This window comes from Bos mutus, chromosome 3, assembly GCF_027580195.1.
Source record: "Bos mutus isolate GX-2022 chromosome 3, NWIPB_WYAK_1.1, whole genome shotgun sequence".
NCBI lineage: Eukaryota > Metazoa > Chordata > Mammalia > Artiodactyla > Bovidae > Bos > Bos mutus.
In genome coordinates, this window is record NC_091619.1 from 117,317,419 (window position 1) to 117,333,975 (window position 16,557).

Sequence of the window (16,557 nt, forward strand, 5' to 3'; positions counted from 1 at the left end):
AAATGGCCTTAGGCCCAATGGGAGCCCCAAACAACACCACGGGGACACCAACAGGCGCCCCAAGGCCCTGTCTCCCTTGGAGAGACTCGAGGCTGCGCTTGTGGTGGGGTGGGCAGGGGGTGTGGGCACGTCACCCGCACACACCGGGCCTTGTTCCCTGAGTCCATGAGGTCTTGGATGTCATTGTAGGAGGTGACCGCCAGCTTGGACAGGTCCTCCACATAGGGACCCAGAAGCGGGTGCTCCCGCACACGCAGGTTGCCCTTGTTCTTGGGGTTCAGGAGGTCACGGACACGCTCGCAGTAAATCTCCATGTAGCTGACCTGCAGGACAGAGTTGACATCAGGGACCCCCGAGGCGGGGGAAACAGGGTACACCATGTACCCAAGCCACCCACTGGGACCAGGGCCCCTGCTGGAATGTGTAAGTAGAGGTATCTGCCCACCCCCGCCTGCCTGGCCCTGCCCACACGGCCATGCTGCTGGCTGGCCCAAGGAGGTCACACTGGGACCACCTTGGCCACAGCCCAGCCAAGCCACGCAGCTCCGAGCAGCTGCGCAATAAACACCATGGAGATAACACTGCCCCTTCCAGCGTCCAGCGTGGGGCGGGCATATTTGCAACATACATGCGAGAATGACAAGAAAAGGGCACCGACCAGTGGGGGGACTGGCTTTAGGTCAGAAAAGCCACGCTCCAAGGGACAGGCAGTGGGGAGCCCTACCTCCACGGAGTAGGACATGTTATCGTTGGTCGTGTCGTTGATGCGGGAGAAGAGGTCCTCGCAGAGCTGCCGGGATAGAGGATACAGTCAGACGTGAGGCTGGGCTGTCCCCAGAGCCCTGTTTCTCAAGGTGCTGGGCTCCTGCACCCCAGCAAGGATTCTGCTCCCCAAGCGCCTCCCACACCCTCACGGTCCACATTAAAGGCACCAAGAAAGCCTGCAGCCTGGGAGTCACTGTCTTCTGATAACTCAGGGGCCCCCCGGCTGACATCTGACCCTCTCCTGCTCCTCCCACCATCCTCACCTGCATGAGGGAGAGGGTCTACCATGCTGCAGACCGCCTGAAACTCTCCCCTCCCTGACAAGTCCAGTACTGACCAGCTCAGATTTGGAGACCTGCCTAGCGCGCACCTCCTGTCCTGAGCACCTCTCCTGCCTGGACCACCAGCCCTCACAGCTCTCCCCAGGAAAAGCTGCCCCCACCAGCAGCTGTCCCAGCCTTCCTGTCACGGGTATGACCATGGTGGGCGCTGGGCAGGGCTGGGCAGCTCCCGCAGCTCCCCATCCACGGACCTCAGTCTTCAGCTTCTTCACAGCCAGTCTGCCCCATGCTGCCTCCTGCCCAGGCCTTACCCTCCTCCTGGTTTACCTTTCTTCCTGTTCCCGCCCTCCCCAGGCCCCACCCTCCCCGGGCCCCGCCCCGCCCAAGGCCCCACCCCACCCAGCTTCAGACCACACCCCATCTGCGCAGCCCTCCGCAGGCTCCGCCCCAGGCCCCGCCCCGCCCCGCCCGCCGCGTGCCTGAGGGATGATCCCCTGCTGGTCCTTCTCCTGCTTGCCCATCATGGTGTAGGACTTGCCAGCCCCAGTCTGTCCGTAGGCGAAGATGCAGACGTTGTAGCCTTCGAAGGCGTGCTGCAGCATCTCCTCACCAATGTCGCGGTACACCTGCTTCTGTGAGGCGTAGTTGATGTCTTCCGGCTGCAGGAGGAGAGGGGAGCAGCTGCAGGAGGCTGGGGTGCCGAGCCCTCCGCCCACCAGGTTCACTGAGCGCCCGCATCGCACCAGGGGCCTCCGGGGCCAAGGCCAGTGATGTGGGAAGGACACCTGCCCGCCCACCCTCTCACAGGACACCTGGAGAGGGGAAATAATCTGGGAGGGGGGCGGCTTCCGGAGGGAGCGGTAGGAGGAGCCATCAGGCTAGGGCCGGACAGAGCGGAAGAGCATTTCAGCAGAGGGAACAGCATGTGCAAAGGCTGGGAAGTGGGAGTACATGACGTGGTGCCTGAAACCAAGCTTGGTGTGGCGGCCGTGGAGTGCAAGATGGCGCTGGAGAGGCAGCAGGGTAGGAGCTCATGGGCTGGGCTATCGCCCTTGGACACTGTTCTGAAGACGGTGGTCTCTTTAGGCAGGACCGGGGGTCACCCTGACTGTGGAGAGGAGGGGCCGGAAGGTGAAATGGGGAGCCCTGGGACCAGGCTCTCAGAGATGTGAGCCAGGGTGGGCCCTGGCCCAGGGGCAGAGGGCCTGACGCCTCCTAGGATGCAGGAGGCTGGGGGATGCAGGACTGCGTGTGGACAGGATGGAGGAGGTGGGGGTGAAAAGCCCAGAGGCCTCCTGGCTCCCAGGGGAAGTGCAGTGGAGGGCGTGGGCGGGCCAGCGTCAGGGGGCGGGTTCAGCTTCGGACACTGAGCTTGGGATGTCTGGGGAAGAGGAGACGTACAACTCAGACCCTGGGAAACCGCCCCTGGTGGGCTGACAGCCCCTGGCCCCTGTCACAGCAGGGGACAGTGCCCCTGGCACCTGCACTGTGACCTGTCACACACAAGGCAACTGCGGAAAGCAGGCCCCTCCCCACAGGCCTCCACCTAGGCCCACACCTCCCGCATCAGCCCTGCAGGGGAGCGGTTGGGTCCCTCACTCCACTGCCTCAGAGAGGTCAAGAGACTGGCGGACGGCCACACAGCAAGCAGGGCGGAGCTGGCTTCCATCCCCCCGGAACCCCAGCCCTGGGCTTACCGAGGTGTGTGACCAGTAAGAGTAGTCGAAGCTGAAGCTTTTGGGCGTCTCCTTGGGCTGTTTGGGGTTAACGATGGCTAAGGAGAGGGAGACAGACATAATGTTTAGCGCTGCCCTGCAGGGACACACTGACCCTGGACATGCCCGAGAGGAACCCCAGGGCAGGGAGGCAAGGTCCTAAGAGACCTCTAGCCTCAGAAAATCCAGCCTCCAACCCCAAAATGGGCAGGGACGAGCCAGATAATCCTCTGTCACCAAGGCAGTGCAGAGTGGTCCCTCTCTGCAGGCACTGGGTTGGAGCACAAGCCCACGGCCCATTCCCTCCTCCTGGGTCCACACTCTGCTCGCCTCCCCAGCCCTGGTCTCTCACATCTGTTCTGCACACACATGCCCTAGGAGGCCCGGAAGACCGTCAATCACAGCCGCGTCCTCGCTGCTTTGGAGGCCCATCACACTCATGTGCTCGTCCGCGTCCAGGGTGTGCTGGCTGTCCCTCTGCGGGGACACCACACATTCCTGCTCCTGCAGGGCCTGCGCGTCCACTCTCGGGGCCGTGGGGCAGTCTTCACCTCAGCTCCCCCCAATCCCCCTCCTCCACCAGCCACACCTGGGCCGGCGGGAGGCAGCTCTCACGAAATGTCGGTTCATCAAGGGACGAGCAATACCGCTGGCAGGCCTCCCGAGGCCTGTGTCCAGCCCAAGGCCACAGCACCCCAGGGATCCCACGCCCTGGACAGGCCTTGGGTCCCGGAGGCCTGGGCTTGGCTGGCAGCATGTCTGCTGTGGCCAGGCAGCAGGCACTGAGGCTCCTGGGACATTGTCTGAACCCCGATGCCTGTGTTGATAGAGGACCCCAAGAACCCCTGAGAGCCCACCTGGCCGGGGACAGACGCCTCCCTGGGGCTTCACCTCCACCAGGAACTCGGGCCATCCTGGTGCGAGAGGACTCCAGGCCACTCCCCGCCACAGCATCCCATCTGAGGAGCGCGGCACCCTCCTCCCTATACTTGGAGATTCGGGCCATGCTGCCCACCCCTCGGACCACTTTCCTCAGCTACCGGGGGCTGGGGCCCTCGCTTCCTGAGCTCCAGGACCCCACACCCTGCCCCGCCAGCCCATGTCCTGGGTGACCTGTAACTCTCACTGAGAGAGCAAACCGCACCCCTGAGGTGGGCTGAGTTACATCCCTCAGCATTCACACATCACTGAGTCCTAACCCCCCTCAGAATTCATACATGGAGTCCTGACCCCAGGACTCAGGATGTGACCTTATTTGGAGACAGGGTCCTGGCAGGTGGAACTGGTAAGGAGGAGGTCACACTGGAGTTGGATGGGCCCTGATCCTACGGGGCTGGTGTCCTTTTTATAAGGGGAATGTGACACAGACACACGCATGGGGAAGGCTGTGTGAAGACGGGGGTGGAGGCCAGGACAGCGCTTCTCCAGGCCAGGAGACACCAGCATCTCCAGAAACCGCTAGAGGCGAGAGCCATGAAGGCTGAGTGCCAAAGAACTGATGCTTTTGACCTGTGGTGCTGGACAAGACTCTTGAGAGTCCCCAGACTCCAAGGAGATCAAGCCAGTCAATCCTAAAGGAAATCAACACTGAATATTCCTTGGAAGGACTGATGCTGAAGCTCCAATCCTTTGGCCACCTGATGCAAAGAGCTGACTCATTAGTAAAGCCCCTGATGCTGGGAAAGATTGAAGGTGGGAGAAGAAGGGGACGACAGAGGCTGAGATGGTTGGATGGCATCACCGACTCGATGGACGTGAGTCTGAGCAAACTCGGAGATGGTGAAGGACGGGGAAGCCTGGTGTGCTGCAGTCCATGGGGTCGCAGAGTCGGACACGACTGAGCAACTGATCAACAAGAAAAAGAGGTGAGAGAGATGGGGAGTAGCTTCTCCCCCTCAGAAGGAACACCTTGATGTCACAGCCGGTGACTCCTTAATCTGGGACTCAACAGCCTCAGGACCTATTGTCTAAGCTGCCCTGTCTGCAGCCCTCTGCTCTGGAGCCCTGGGACACTGAGACCTGCACCCCAACCTTGGCCACCCTGGCCTTGACCAGCTCGGCGGGCAGGCCCCCCACTATGCGCTCCAGAAGGTCTTGCTCACGGCCCAGGTGTTACCAGAAGCCCGGTCCCTATGGCTGACCCGGCTCCGGGCCCCAAGCCCCAGGTTTGAGGGGTTCTAGGTGATGGCTCGGCACCCTGGGGAGGCTGGCGGGAGGGAGCAGGTGGCTGACCATCACAGCCCTTTCTTTGGAGCTGAAAGGGGGTCACGTCATCCATGCTGCCTCGAGGAGTGAGGCTGAGAGGAGACCTAGCTGCCTGGGTTTCAGCTCCTGCTGGACGTGGGGACGCGGCCGCCGGAACCTCGGCACAGATAATGCCAGCGCCGTGGAAACAACAATCACAGCGCCCCCCCGAGCGCACACAGGCCCTGGCACCCACCAGCGCCCCAGCTCGGCCCACCCTGTCACCCCACCCCGCCCAGCCCCCTCTCCTTCGCCGACCACAACCCCTGTCCCCCTGGTGCTGATGCCGTCCGGGCGCTGGGGTGTCTGCCTGCACTGGGACCCCTGGCCCCCCTAGGGACAGGGCACAGACATGCTCAAGGAACCTCGAGTGGGCAGGGGAAAGCCTGCTGCCAGGGTCAGGGAGTGGGGAGTGGGCCTCAAGGAGAGCCTGCCAGGGAGACCAGCGAGCAGAGTTGCTCTGGCTCCGGACCTGCTGACACCTGCCCCTCCCACTGGCACAGAGTCCGTGGTGTGACTGTGACCCCACACTGTTCTGACCCCGGGGTCCTGTGGTGTCCCCATCACAGACGGTCCTGGGCTCCAGAGGGGACGGCCCTCCCCAGGGTCCAGCCCAGGCCTGCTCTCCACCGACGCCTCTGAGCCCTCACCAGGGTAACCTCCCTGGGCCAGGGGCCACGGCAGCACCCACCCACCAGCACCCACCCGCCAGCACCGAGGCGACCTGATGGAGGGAAGGGGCTTCCTGTGTAGCCTCGTGTCTCCTCCTGAGGCTCTGAGGAGGGGCCAGGACCTGGGCTTGTCGGGGACTTAGCACCTCGGCCCCTGCTGCGGGCACACGGGGGACAAAGACGGCGCCGTGGGGCGGGAACAGCAGGGCAGGGGCTGAGCCAAGGGGAGTCGGTTTCTCAGAGTCCGAAGGCCTCACAGGCCAGGAGCAGCCTCCGCTCCTTCTAGGAGCGTGTGCTCAACACTGAGGAATTCTGTGAATCTGTGGCTAAACCCTGGGGGTCTTGGAACCGACATGGGGACAGTATTTACACCACGGAAATGGGCAAACAGAGGGTGTGTGTGTGAGTGTATGTGTGTGAGAGTGTGTGTGTGTGTGTGCCCGCACCCGAGCAAGTGAGGGGCTAGTTTAGTGACAGGCCACTGCTCACCACCTGCGAGATTTAGAAAGTGGCCTCACTGAGACGAAGACAGAAACATCAGTTTCAGGGGTCCGGGTGACTTTCTCTCAGCACTGGGCTCGTGTCAGGAGGGCCCTCCGGGTAGCAGGAGGAGTCATCCTGCCCAAGGCCCCCACACCCCCAGCAAGGCCCTCCCGAGGCTCCGCCAGCCATGGCCCTTGTTCCCGGCCCATCTAGTTCCATGTCTGTGTCCCCACGGGAACGTCACCCCCAGGGCAGTGAGGGCCTCGGCCAACTCCCCAGGCCTGATGTTGGGGTTGCTGACCAGGGCCCCGCCTCTGACACCACATGTCCGAGCCACTCCTCCAATACACAGGCCCACAGCCGTGTCACCGCCTCCTGGCCACACCCATGTTCCCTTCTGTGGGCTCCCAGGCCCAGCCTCACTCTATTTGGAGCCCAGAACATTCTAGAATAGTGATGGGAAGTGGGGCCAATTTCTCTGAGGACTTGGGTGTTGAGAATGCACACGAGCTGCTGGTCAGCAAGGGCCTTTGTGCAACTAGCAGGGTCTGTGTGGGCCGAGGAGGCTGTCAGGGGGGTCCCGATGGACCTTCCAGAACAGCAGTCCATTCCCTGAAACACACAGCAAGCCCAGCTAGCCAGGGTCCAGCCTTGCAGGCAGGAAGGCCAGGCTGGGTGAGGGCCTGTGGGGCTTTGTGGGGCTGGAGGGCCTGGCCTTGAAGGCATCCTCCCCACCACAGGCACTGGCCTGGGTTGAACAGTGTCCTCCCCAAATTCATGTCCACTGGAACCTAAGAATGCAACCTATGACTTTACAGAAATAGGGTCCCTGCTGTAACATCTTCTCCAGCCTCAAGGGGGCCAGACTGGACAGACCCCCACCCACATGGGGGCCAGGCTGGAGATATAAGAGAGCCAGGTCCTGGACAGGCCCTCTGCCTGGATGGGGGCAGTAGCTGGACAAGACCCCAGCTTCCCGGGGAGGACGCCCAGAAGTGCGTCCTGTATTAACAGGCCCCAGCGAGCTGGGCCCTGTTCCTGCTGCCTGCGGTGGCCACCCGCTCACTAACGCCCCTTCGCAGCTTCTGTGCCCTGACAGTGAGACCAAGGACCACCTCCCAGGTAAACTCTCGGCACCCGAACCCTCACCTCAGCTCTGCTTCCGGGCAGCTGGTAGAGACAACACCATTCATGAGAGTCACTATGAGCCTCCGATGCACCTGGGTGCCATGCTCAACAGTGCCCCCTCACAGGCCTCTGCAACATGCCCCTGGGCTTCTGCAAAGACCCCCAGCCCAGAACCCCCTTCCACAGAGCCCAGTGGCACCCCAGGACACCCCCAGGACAGGACACCCCCAGCCACGCCCAAATCCTCAGCCCTCACAGCCCCGGGAGGCAGCCAGCATCCGCCCCGAGTGCTCCTCCCCTGGGGCAGACCCTCCCTCCAAGACTGTGGACGACAGAAGTTGTCCCCCGCCCACCTCCCCACCCCAGGGCTCCCCGTGCTCCTCCTACAACCTGAGGACCACTGGGCGCAGGTTCCACCACAGAGCTGCGGGCGGCAGCTCCAGGTGCAAGCTGCCCGCCGAGCCCGCCAACCACACAGTGCGGGGAGGACGCCAAATTTCCGCCTGACACCAGGCGTGGGGCTGGGCTCCCGATCAGCAGGAGGTGATCCAAACACTGGTTCCACTTCTGGGGTCCCAAACAAGCCTGCTGGTCCCCAGTGTGAGAAGCAAAGATGCCTGCTCTAGGGGTCGGGGCGGGGGTCTCCAGGTGGCAGCAACACCCTGCTTCTCAGTCTGGGTGGGGCTGAGTGCTTCCCAGAAGCACGTACTCTGTCCCCTCTCCCCGGGAGCACGCGCCCCGTCCCCTCTCCGTGGGATCATGCTCCCTGTCCCCTCTCCCCGGGAGCATGCGGCCCATCCCCCCTCCCCGGGAGCAAGCCACCCATCCTCTCTCCCGGGGAGCACGCGCCCCGTCCCCTCTCCCCAGGAGCACGCTCCCAGGGAGCGTGGAGAAACGGGGAGATGAGAAATCAAGAATCTTGTGTCCTGGGCTGAAAAGTACCCTCCACAAATTCATGTCTCCCCTGAACCTCGGAATGGGAGAAACAGAGTCTCTGAAGATGTATGTGTTGTTGAAATGAGGTCACACTGGATTGGGGCTGCTCCTAAGTCCAGCGGTCAGTGTCCATACGAGGCCAACAAAGACCCAGACACGCAGGGGAGAAGCTTCATCAGGACGCAGCAGGGAGAGGGCGCGCAGGCGTGGCCGTCGTCGGAGGCCACCAGAGGCAGGAAGAGTCCTCCTCCGGCACCGCCACCCGGAGGCCCGCCCTGTCAGCACCTTGGGTTTGAACTCTGGCCCCTACGACTGCGAGACAACATACTTCTGTGCTTTTAAGCCACCCGATTTGTGGCCTCTGTTCCTGCAGCCCCAGGAAACCGTGCACCTGTGGCCGAGGGGGCCCCAGGGCCGCGCAGTACTCACTGGTGGTGCTCCCCGACATCTGGATGATGCACTTGGACTCGCGGCTCATCTCCCGGGAGTTGAAGGGGCGGACGCGCACCGCCACCTTCACCGAGGCCCCGGCCATCTCTGCGGCCTCTGTGGGTCACTCCTGGCAGCGGTGGGAGCCCCGGCGAGCAGGGGAGACACCTTGGGGAAAAGGGAGACGTGAGTTAGAAACGGTTTCCAGAAAGGCGGAGCAGGCGTTTCTGGCAATGGGACCCTCTCTGGTCCAGCCCCCGTGACACCTACTCAGATGACCAGTCCAGGAGGAGGAGGGACAGAGCAGGCAGCTGCGGGCGAGAAAGGCCTTGAGTTTTAGGAAAGACAGTCAACGGGACGAGAGGAGCCTGAGAAAGCGGCAGCCTAACAAGAAGCAGCTAATTCACTCCAGGACCAGGAAGGACTCCGGGTGCCTCTGGAGGTCACTGACTGAGTGGGACTCCCCAAGGCGACTTAGTGAAGTGCACATGGGGGAGCACCACGCGAAGAAAAGGGGGGTCGGCCACCTGAGAACCAGGCGAAAACCACCAAAAGGCAGGGCTTTGCTGGTGGTGCGGGGTGCCGGGACCGCAGCCGCCAGCGCAGGAGACCGCAGCCAACGTCCTCCCCCACAGCCTCAGAGGGAGCCAGCCTGCTGACTGACCCCTTGGTCCGGGACGCCCAGCCTCCAGACTCGGAGACAATACACTTCTGTTGTCTAAGCCCTCGGTCTGTGCTACTTTGTGACAGCAGCTGTTAGCTCCAGCAGAGTAATGAAGACCCCGAGACCCCCACCCCACCAGTGAACATCCAGGACACGCCCCACCCCAACCCCACTGCCCCCACCAGGCAGGAGGCCAGAGGGGACCCTCAGGGAGACTGAGGCTCTGTGCAGCCTGGGGCTCTGAGGACCAGCTGAAGGTGGATGTGAGGAACCCAGCGAGATGGCTGGCAAGGGGGACCCCAGCCTCCCGCTCCTGCTGCGGGGCTAGCGTGCTGGCCGCCAGGGGAGACTGAGCAGGATCACACCCTCTATCGAGATACACAGAGACTAAAACGAAGACGGGAGCGCAGTAGGAAGAGATGAAGCAGGAAAGTGTCAGTCGTGTCTGCCTCTCCGTGGACTGCAGCCCCCCAGGCAAGAATACTGGAGTGGGTTACCATTTCCTCCTCCAGGGGATTGTCACGACCTGGGGATGGAACCCAGGTGTCCTGCATTGCAGACAGATTCTTTACCTTCTGAGCCACAAATTTTAAATGCTTTGTAATTCATATTCTTGGAAAGAAAGTTATTCATCCATGAGCAAGTAAAGGCTACTATTTTTAAAAGGAACTTTCAATGAGTAAGAAAGAGGTCTTGGAAATTAAGAATATGAAAACAGAACCTTTAAAAGTAAATAAAAAGCTTGGAAATACAATTAAGTAATTTTCCACGCGAAAAGAGAAATGGAATTTGAGGATCAATGAAAAGAAACTATTAGAGAAATAATTCAAGAAAACTTCCCAGCATTGCCAGTCATGAGTCTCCAAATTCAGAGGCCTACCTACCCCACCTGCTATAAAAGGTCATAAACCACAGCAAATGGTGAACTTTCAAGAGTTGCGGGCTAAAGGGAAGATTCCACAGAGAAAGGCAGGCCACAGAGGAGGGAGCCTCAGAAGGGCACCACGGAGGAAGAAACACTTTCAGATTGCTGAGGGGCAGCAGCAACATTCAGTCTAGAACTCTGACCTCAGGCAAACCACAGCCAGGGGAGGGTGAAAGGGAGACCCAGGAAGACTCTGGAAGAGGCGGGAACCTGTGCTCCACATGTGGGAAGACGTGGGTGGGGTCCCAGCCAGAGGACGGTGAAGGGGTCCCAGGAGGGCCCTGGGGCTGCCAGGAGGGGGACACCCCCAGTCAGACGGCAGTGGAGGGGACCCACCCGGGGCCAAGACAGCGCTGCAAGGCCGGAGGGTCTGCCATGCAGAGAAGCGTCCATCCGAGGGTTTGATCAGAGATCAGTGATGAGCCCAAGCATCAGTCAGTCATTTCTGATAACGTCTTCTACAAGAAGGAGACTCTAGGCACTTCCCTGATGGTCCAGAGGGAAAGAGTCCGCCTTCCAGCGCAGGGGATGAGGGTTTGATCCCTGGTCAGAGAACTAAGATCTCACAGGCCACGTGGCAACTAAGCCCGAGCACCACAGCCAGAGGCTCTGTGAGCCCCAGCGAAAGATCCGCGTGATAAACGAAGATCCACATGTTGCATCCAAGACCCGACTCAGCAGATTAATAAATATTAAAACACACACACACACACACACACAAGCAGAGTGCACTCGAGCAGCAGGAGAGACTATACCAGCCCCGCTGTTGTAAACAACACACTGCACTAATCAACACACAGGAAGCACGGCAGGAAGACGGGAGAGAGGTGTCGAGTGCCGAGGGGTCGCTGATGGCGCGGCGGTGCAGACAAGCTGACTGTCCCGGGGGGAGCTGAATGGAGCAGGCAGACCAGGACACAGGGACTCCAGGGTCGGGGGCACGGGCGGGGCTGCTTCTCACGGAGAGCCCCCCAGCCCCCACGGAGCTTGATGCCGCGTCCACAATGTGTCACTTTGGTAATATTTTAGGAACAAACAAGAGAAAAGCCAGAAAGGAAACTGAGGTTTGGAGACCCACGGTGAGACCCGGCTCGGGGCCAATGCCTGAGGAAGGAGGGCGGGGGCACGGCCAGTGTCGGCCACCACCCCAGGTGTGAATGTGAAGCTGGCCGTCATGTCCACTTGTGGTCACACTCACACGGAGCAGGCAGTCCTCCCGGGGACGCGGGCCCCGAGCAGGCTCCTATCTCGGTCTGTGCCAGCTCGACAGGGCTGACCCTCCCTGGGCTGGACGCCCGCAGGCAGGAGGTGAGTAGACGGAGCACCGCCCGAGACCCGGATGAGGGGGGAGGGCAGGCAGGAGGGGCTTGGTCTCCAGGCTGAAGAGGCGGGGACCCGGGCAGAAGCAAGGCCTGTGTGTGGCGGGGGGCCCAGCTGATGCCCCACCCTTCCCCTTTAGGAGGGTGGCCCGCAGGCATCCACCTGTGCACCCGACTCCCAGGAGCGGGCACTGGGGCAGGGCAGGGCCTGCACACAGGGCACCTGCTTTCTCCCATCACCCCCCTTCCCAGGGGGCCCTGGAGCCCATCAAGGACAAGTGAGCTCTGTCCAGGACGCGGGCTGAGGCCCACTCCCCTCCACGGCATGGTCAGGGGAGCGGCCTGGGGCCCTGAAAGGCCAGGAGACAGGGGGTGTGGTGAGGCATCACCCTCGGTTCCAAGGCAGCAGCACACGGGGCCGAGTGTCCCTGTGGACAGCAGCCCAGTCACTGGCACGGGGCCAGCCCGTGACGCTGGGCACACAGAGCCTCAGCCCTGCCTGGCAGAAAGGCAAAATCCACGGGAACCAAGTGTGCCCTGAGGCTTGGCCTCTGCAGAGCTGTTTCACCTCTTTCCGAGCTCCTCGAGCCCCGACAGTGCCCCTGCCCCAGGAGTCCCTGAGGGAGGCCAGTGCCCAGAGGCTAGTGCTCGGGTGCCAGTGCTCAGAGCTGCCCCCAGGCAGCCTCAGCAGCGCAGAAGGAAGAGGGTCGGGCAGCCTGGGGCCAGCCGCCAGCCCGCGTGAGACCTAGCACAAGCGTCCTCACCTGCAACAGGGGTGGTGACCAGCTGGGCTCTCTGCAAGTGAGAACGACCCCCACGTGGCCGGGCCTTTAAGTCACCAACAGGGCAAGGGCATTCACAGCAGGCTGTCCGTGCGCACCCTCCCCTGGGCTCCCGCAGGCGGCCACGACTTTGTGTGATCTCCAAGCCAGTAGGAAAGGAGGCGATTTACTCAGCAAACCAAAAGGGTGGAGTAGACTGCCCTAACCAACAGGACAGATGTCTGCACAATGCCGCCTGTCCTAACTCGCGTAGATCCCGGGGTCGAGTCCCGAGGCCACGCCCAGGGTGGAATCATGTCACAGTGATTCGGCGCAGGCCTGGGGTTGGGGCCAGTCCCAGTCCTGCCTTTATCTCAGCTGTGTGACTCAGCCCCTGGGCCTCGGTTTACCCATCTGCACCATGACCAGGTTGAGGAGGTTGACCCCAAAGTGATTCCACTCTGGGGTCCCAGACCTCCAGGGAGAGTGACTTCCCCAGGGCTGCAGGGAGAGGCCGTGGCCAAGTCACTTGGAATAAGCCAAATGGGGAACAGCTTCCCTAATGGGGAAAAAAATGCATGATTTTTCATGCATTATTAAAATGTAGACAAATCACTTAGCACAAGGCCTGGCATATGGAAGGAATGAAATAGAAAGCTGATACAAATTTCTAGTAAGTAGGAGCTTTTCTTTTCCCAGGGCTGCAGGGCAGCAGCCGATGCCATCGGGGACTCGGGGCTGAGGAGGGGCTCCCGGGAAAGGGGAGGGGGCCGGCTACGGAAAGCGAGCTACTGGTCATGGCAACGGCCAGGAGCTCCAGGAAACAGGCAGCTCGGAGTTCTGGGGGCTCCTCCTCCTCGCTGTTGTTCAGTCGTTCAGTTGCCGGGGCTCCCCTACTACTGTCTGAAATGAACTTGATGCCCGTTAAGTCCTGAGCCTCCTGTCACCAGAGGCATCCAAGTAGGGCAGAGGCCTGGGGTCTCTTTCAGACCCTCCCACACTGAGGGTCTGTGACACCTCTGCTTCTGAAAAGATCTGCTTCAGCCTCCCCTGTAATCATCACCCTCTGGACAGTCTGACAAAAAGACCCCCTTCCAGGGTGGGGGGCGCCTCTGTGCACGGACCCAGGACCAAGAGCAGGAGGGGCTGCAGAGACCCAGGTGCCCCTCTCTGTACAGACAGGGGAGGGTATGGGCAGGGCTGGGGTCAATCTTGCAAACTCCCAGGGCCAGCTCCTCCGTGCCCCAGGACTCCCCAGAACAGGCTGGACAGGAGCAGAACTGTCCTCTCAGGCAACATAGCTCATCCAAGGCTACAGGGAGACGAGAAAGTACCAGGCCAGCCGACAACCAAGGCCGAAAGCTCAGGACATGAGCAAAAGCCCAGGCGATGGGGGCCGAATTCGGGGGCTGGACTCACGCCAGCTCCACCCCGCAGCCCCTTCTGGCCACCTGCGCGCCTCCATCCACACACCACGGATGTTTTCTCAACACTCTCACCTGCTTATGTCCATGGATGGCCATCCAGCGTGGACTGGAAGGCGTACCTCTCTGAGAATGCATGTTGCCTTACGCGGGAAAATCTCTGCACTTTTGAAACTGAGAAAAGTCTTAGGACATTCTGGGTGGAGTGGGAAGAGTACAACAGCTGGTGAATTCCTAGTGAGGATGCAAATCAGGATGAGGATTCTAACGCACATTCAGCAAGAGGCCCTATGCCTGAGACGTAAAGGCTGGGTCCTTTGAATACGTGATCCCAAGTCCTCAAACAGGTGATAATTCGAAACAGATGTTCAATTTGATAATGCAAAATTTTCAGCTCTCCCCAGATTTAGCTATATTCATTCAGTGCAATTCCAATAAGCAAAATATTCCAACAGGATTTTCAGTGGCATCTGGCAAGAGTTTGGAAGAGAGTTTTGAAAGAGAAGAAAGAGGGGAGCACGCCCTACCAGCTATCATATTTACTCTAAAGCTGCAGTAGTTCCCAAAGTCTAGTGGTGTCGTGAGGAGAGAGGAAAGTGGGAAAAATGAAGCTGGGCCACAGACACACACACAGACAAACCCAAAATCCAACAGTGATAAAGCAGCATCGCACGATGGGATAAAGTCAGTATCAGACAACTGGCTAAAGAAAGAGAGCTTGACCTTAGTCTGGGAAAGCATTTACAAGAACACACCGGAGACCCTGCTCATGGCCCTGGGGGGAGACCCGTGCACAGACATCAAACAGGAAAAGCAAAGCAGGGCTTGTGCGTCCAGGTCGGGGAACGCTGGAGGAAGACGCTGGTTCCTTCCTCCCGCCTCCGGCCCGCCCACCCGGCGTTCACAGTGGGAGGAGCTGCACACAGTTTTTGAATCTGCTTGAAGGAATCCAAGAGCTACAGAAGCCACGCAGACTGGCGGGCGGAGATTCCAGGGATGCGGCTGCTGTGGGGCAGGGGACAACTTCCCCAGCACATTCTCCCCCAGCGCTTTGCATTCCAGTCACAGGCACGAGGCTGGGAGTCCAGAGTCTTCCCACGCAGAGAGCCGTTGCTGAGGGATGGAGAACCTGCAGAGCTTTTTGGTTGAAAAAAACAACACTTAAGAGGCCAAGATCCCAGGAGAAAGAAGCAGAGACTTAAATGGAGCAAATGGTCAGTTCTCCCCTTAAGACACTTGCCAAACTCCAAAGGCAGGAAAGGGCGGAAGTTTCGAACTCAAGCAGAAAGCCTCTGGAAATCAATGAGAATTCTCCCATGGTCTCAGGTGCCAAGGAGACAGAGGTCAGAGTTCAGGTCCCCTGGGAAAAGGGGCCTCAGCAACCACACCAGGACCTGATCTGAAAACCCTGACAGGCACAGACTGTACAAGCAGGGCAGAGCCACAGGTGGGATTGTTCCACCTCCTTGAGACCCACGGGCTGAAGCACGCCAGGCCTCCCTGTCCTCCACCGTTTTCTGGAGCTTGCTCAAATCCATGTCCATCAAGTTGGTGATGCCACACAACCATCTCATCCTCTGTCATCCCTTCTCCTCCTGCCCTCAATCTTTCCCAGCATCAGGGTCTTTTCCAATGAGTCAGTTCTTCACATCAGGTGGCCAAAGGATTGGAGCTTCAGCTTCAGCAACAGTCCTTCCAATGGATATTCAGGGTTGATTTTCTTTAGGATTGACTGGTTGGCTCTCTTTGCAGTCCAGAGTCTTGTCCAGCACCACAATCAGGAAGCATCAATTCTTCAGTGCTCAGCCTTCTTTATGGTCCAACTTTCACCTCCCTACATGAGTACTGGAGAAACCACAGCTTTGATTTGACAGACCTTTGTCGGCAAAGTAACGTCTCTGCTTTTCAATGTGCTGTCTAGGTTGGTTACAGCTTTCCTTTCAAGCAGCAAGTGTCTTTTAATTTCGTGGCTACAGTCACCATGCTCAGTGGTGTTTTGGAGCCCAAGAAAATAAAATCTGTCACTGTTTCCACTTTTTCTCCATCTATTTGCTATGAAGTGATGGGATCAGATGCCACGATCTTAGTTTCTTGAATGTTGAGTTTTAAACCAGCTTTTTTGCTCTCCTCTTCCACCCTCATCAAGAGGCTCTTTAGTTGCTCTTCACTTTCTGCCATAAGAGTGGTGTCATCTGCATATCTGAGGTTGTTGATGTTTCTCCTGGCAATCTTGATTCCAGCTTGTGATTCATTCAGCCTGGCATTACCTGTGATGTACTCTGCATACAAATTAAATAAGCAAGGTGACAATATACAGCCTTGATGTACTCCTTTCCCAGCTGAGAACTAGTCCATTGTTCCATGACTGGTTCTAATTGTTGCTTCTTGACCTGCATACAGGTTTCTCAGGAGGCAGGTAATGCTATGCTATGCTATGCTAAGTCGCTTCAGTCGTGTCCGACTCTGTGCGACCCCATAGACGGCAGCCCACCAGGCTCCGCCGTCCCTGGGATTCTCCAGGCAAGAACACTGGAGTGGGTTGCCATTTCCTTCTCCAATGCATGAAAGAGAAAAGTGAAAGTGAAGTCGCTCAGTCGTGTCTGACTCTTAGCGACCCCATGGACTGCAGCCTACCAGGCTCCTTCGTCCATGGGATTTTCCAGGCAAGAGTACTGGAGTGGGGTGCCAGGTAAGGTGGTCAGGTATCCATCTCTTTAAGAATTTTCCAAATTTGTTGTGCTCTACACAGTCAAAGACTTTAGTGTAGTCAATAAAGCAGAAATAGATGTTTTCCTAAAATTCCCTTGCTTTT

General features: G+C 59.3%; 1 protein-coding gene across 1 annotated transcript in view; it reads right to left on the bottom strand.

Moving 5' to 3' along the window:
• KIF1A (kinesin family member 1A) overlaps positions 1–16,557 on the bottom strand; it is an 87,063-nt gene that overhangs the window by 57,788 nt on the left and 12,718 nt on the right. The window contains exons 2-6 of the mRNA XM_070368641.1: positions 8,653–8,820; positions 2,744–2,820; positions 1,526–1,705; positions 725–790; positions 145–323 (exon numbers count right to left, since the gene is read on the bottom strand). Of these exons, the coding sequence (XP_070224742.1) occupies positions 145–323; positions 725–790; positions 1,526–1,705; positions 2,744–2,820; positions 8,653–8,758 (608 nt within the window). The 5' untranslated portion in view covers positions 8,759–8,820. The remainder of the gene's footprint in view (positions 1–144; positions 324–724; positions 791–1,525; positions 1,706–2,743; positions 2,821–8,652; positions 8,821–16,557) is intronic.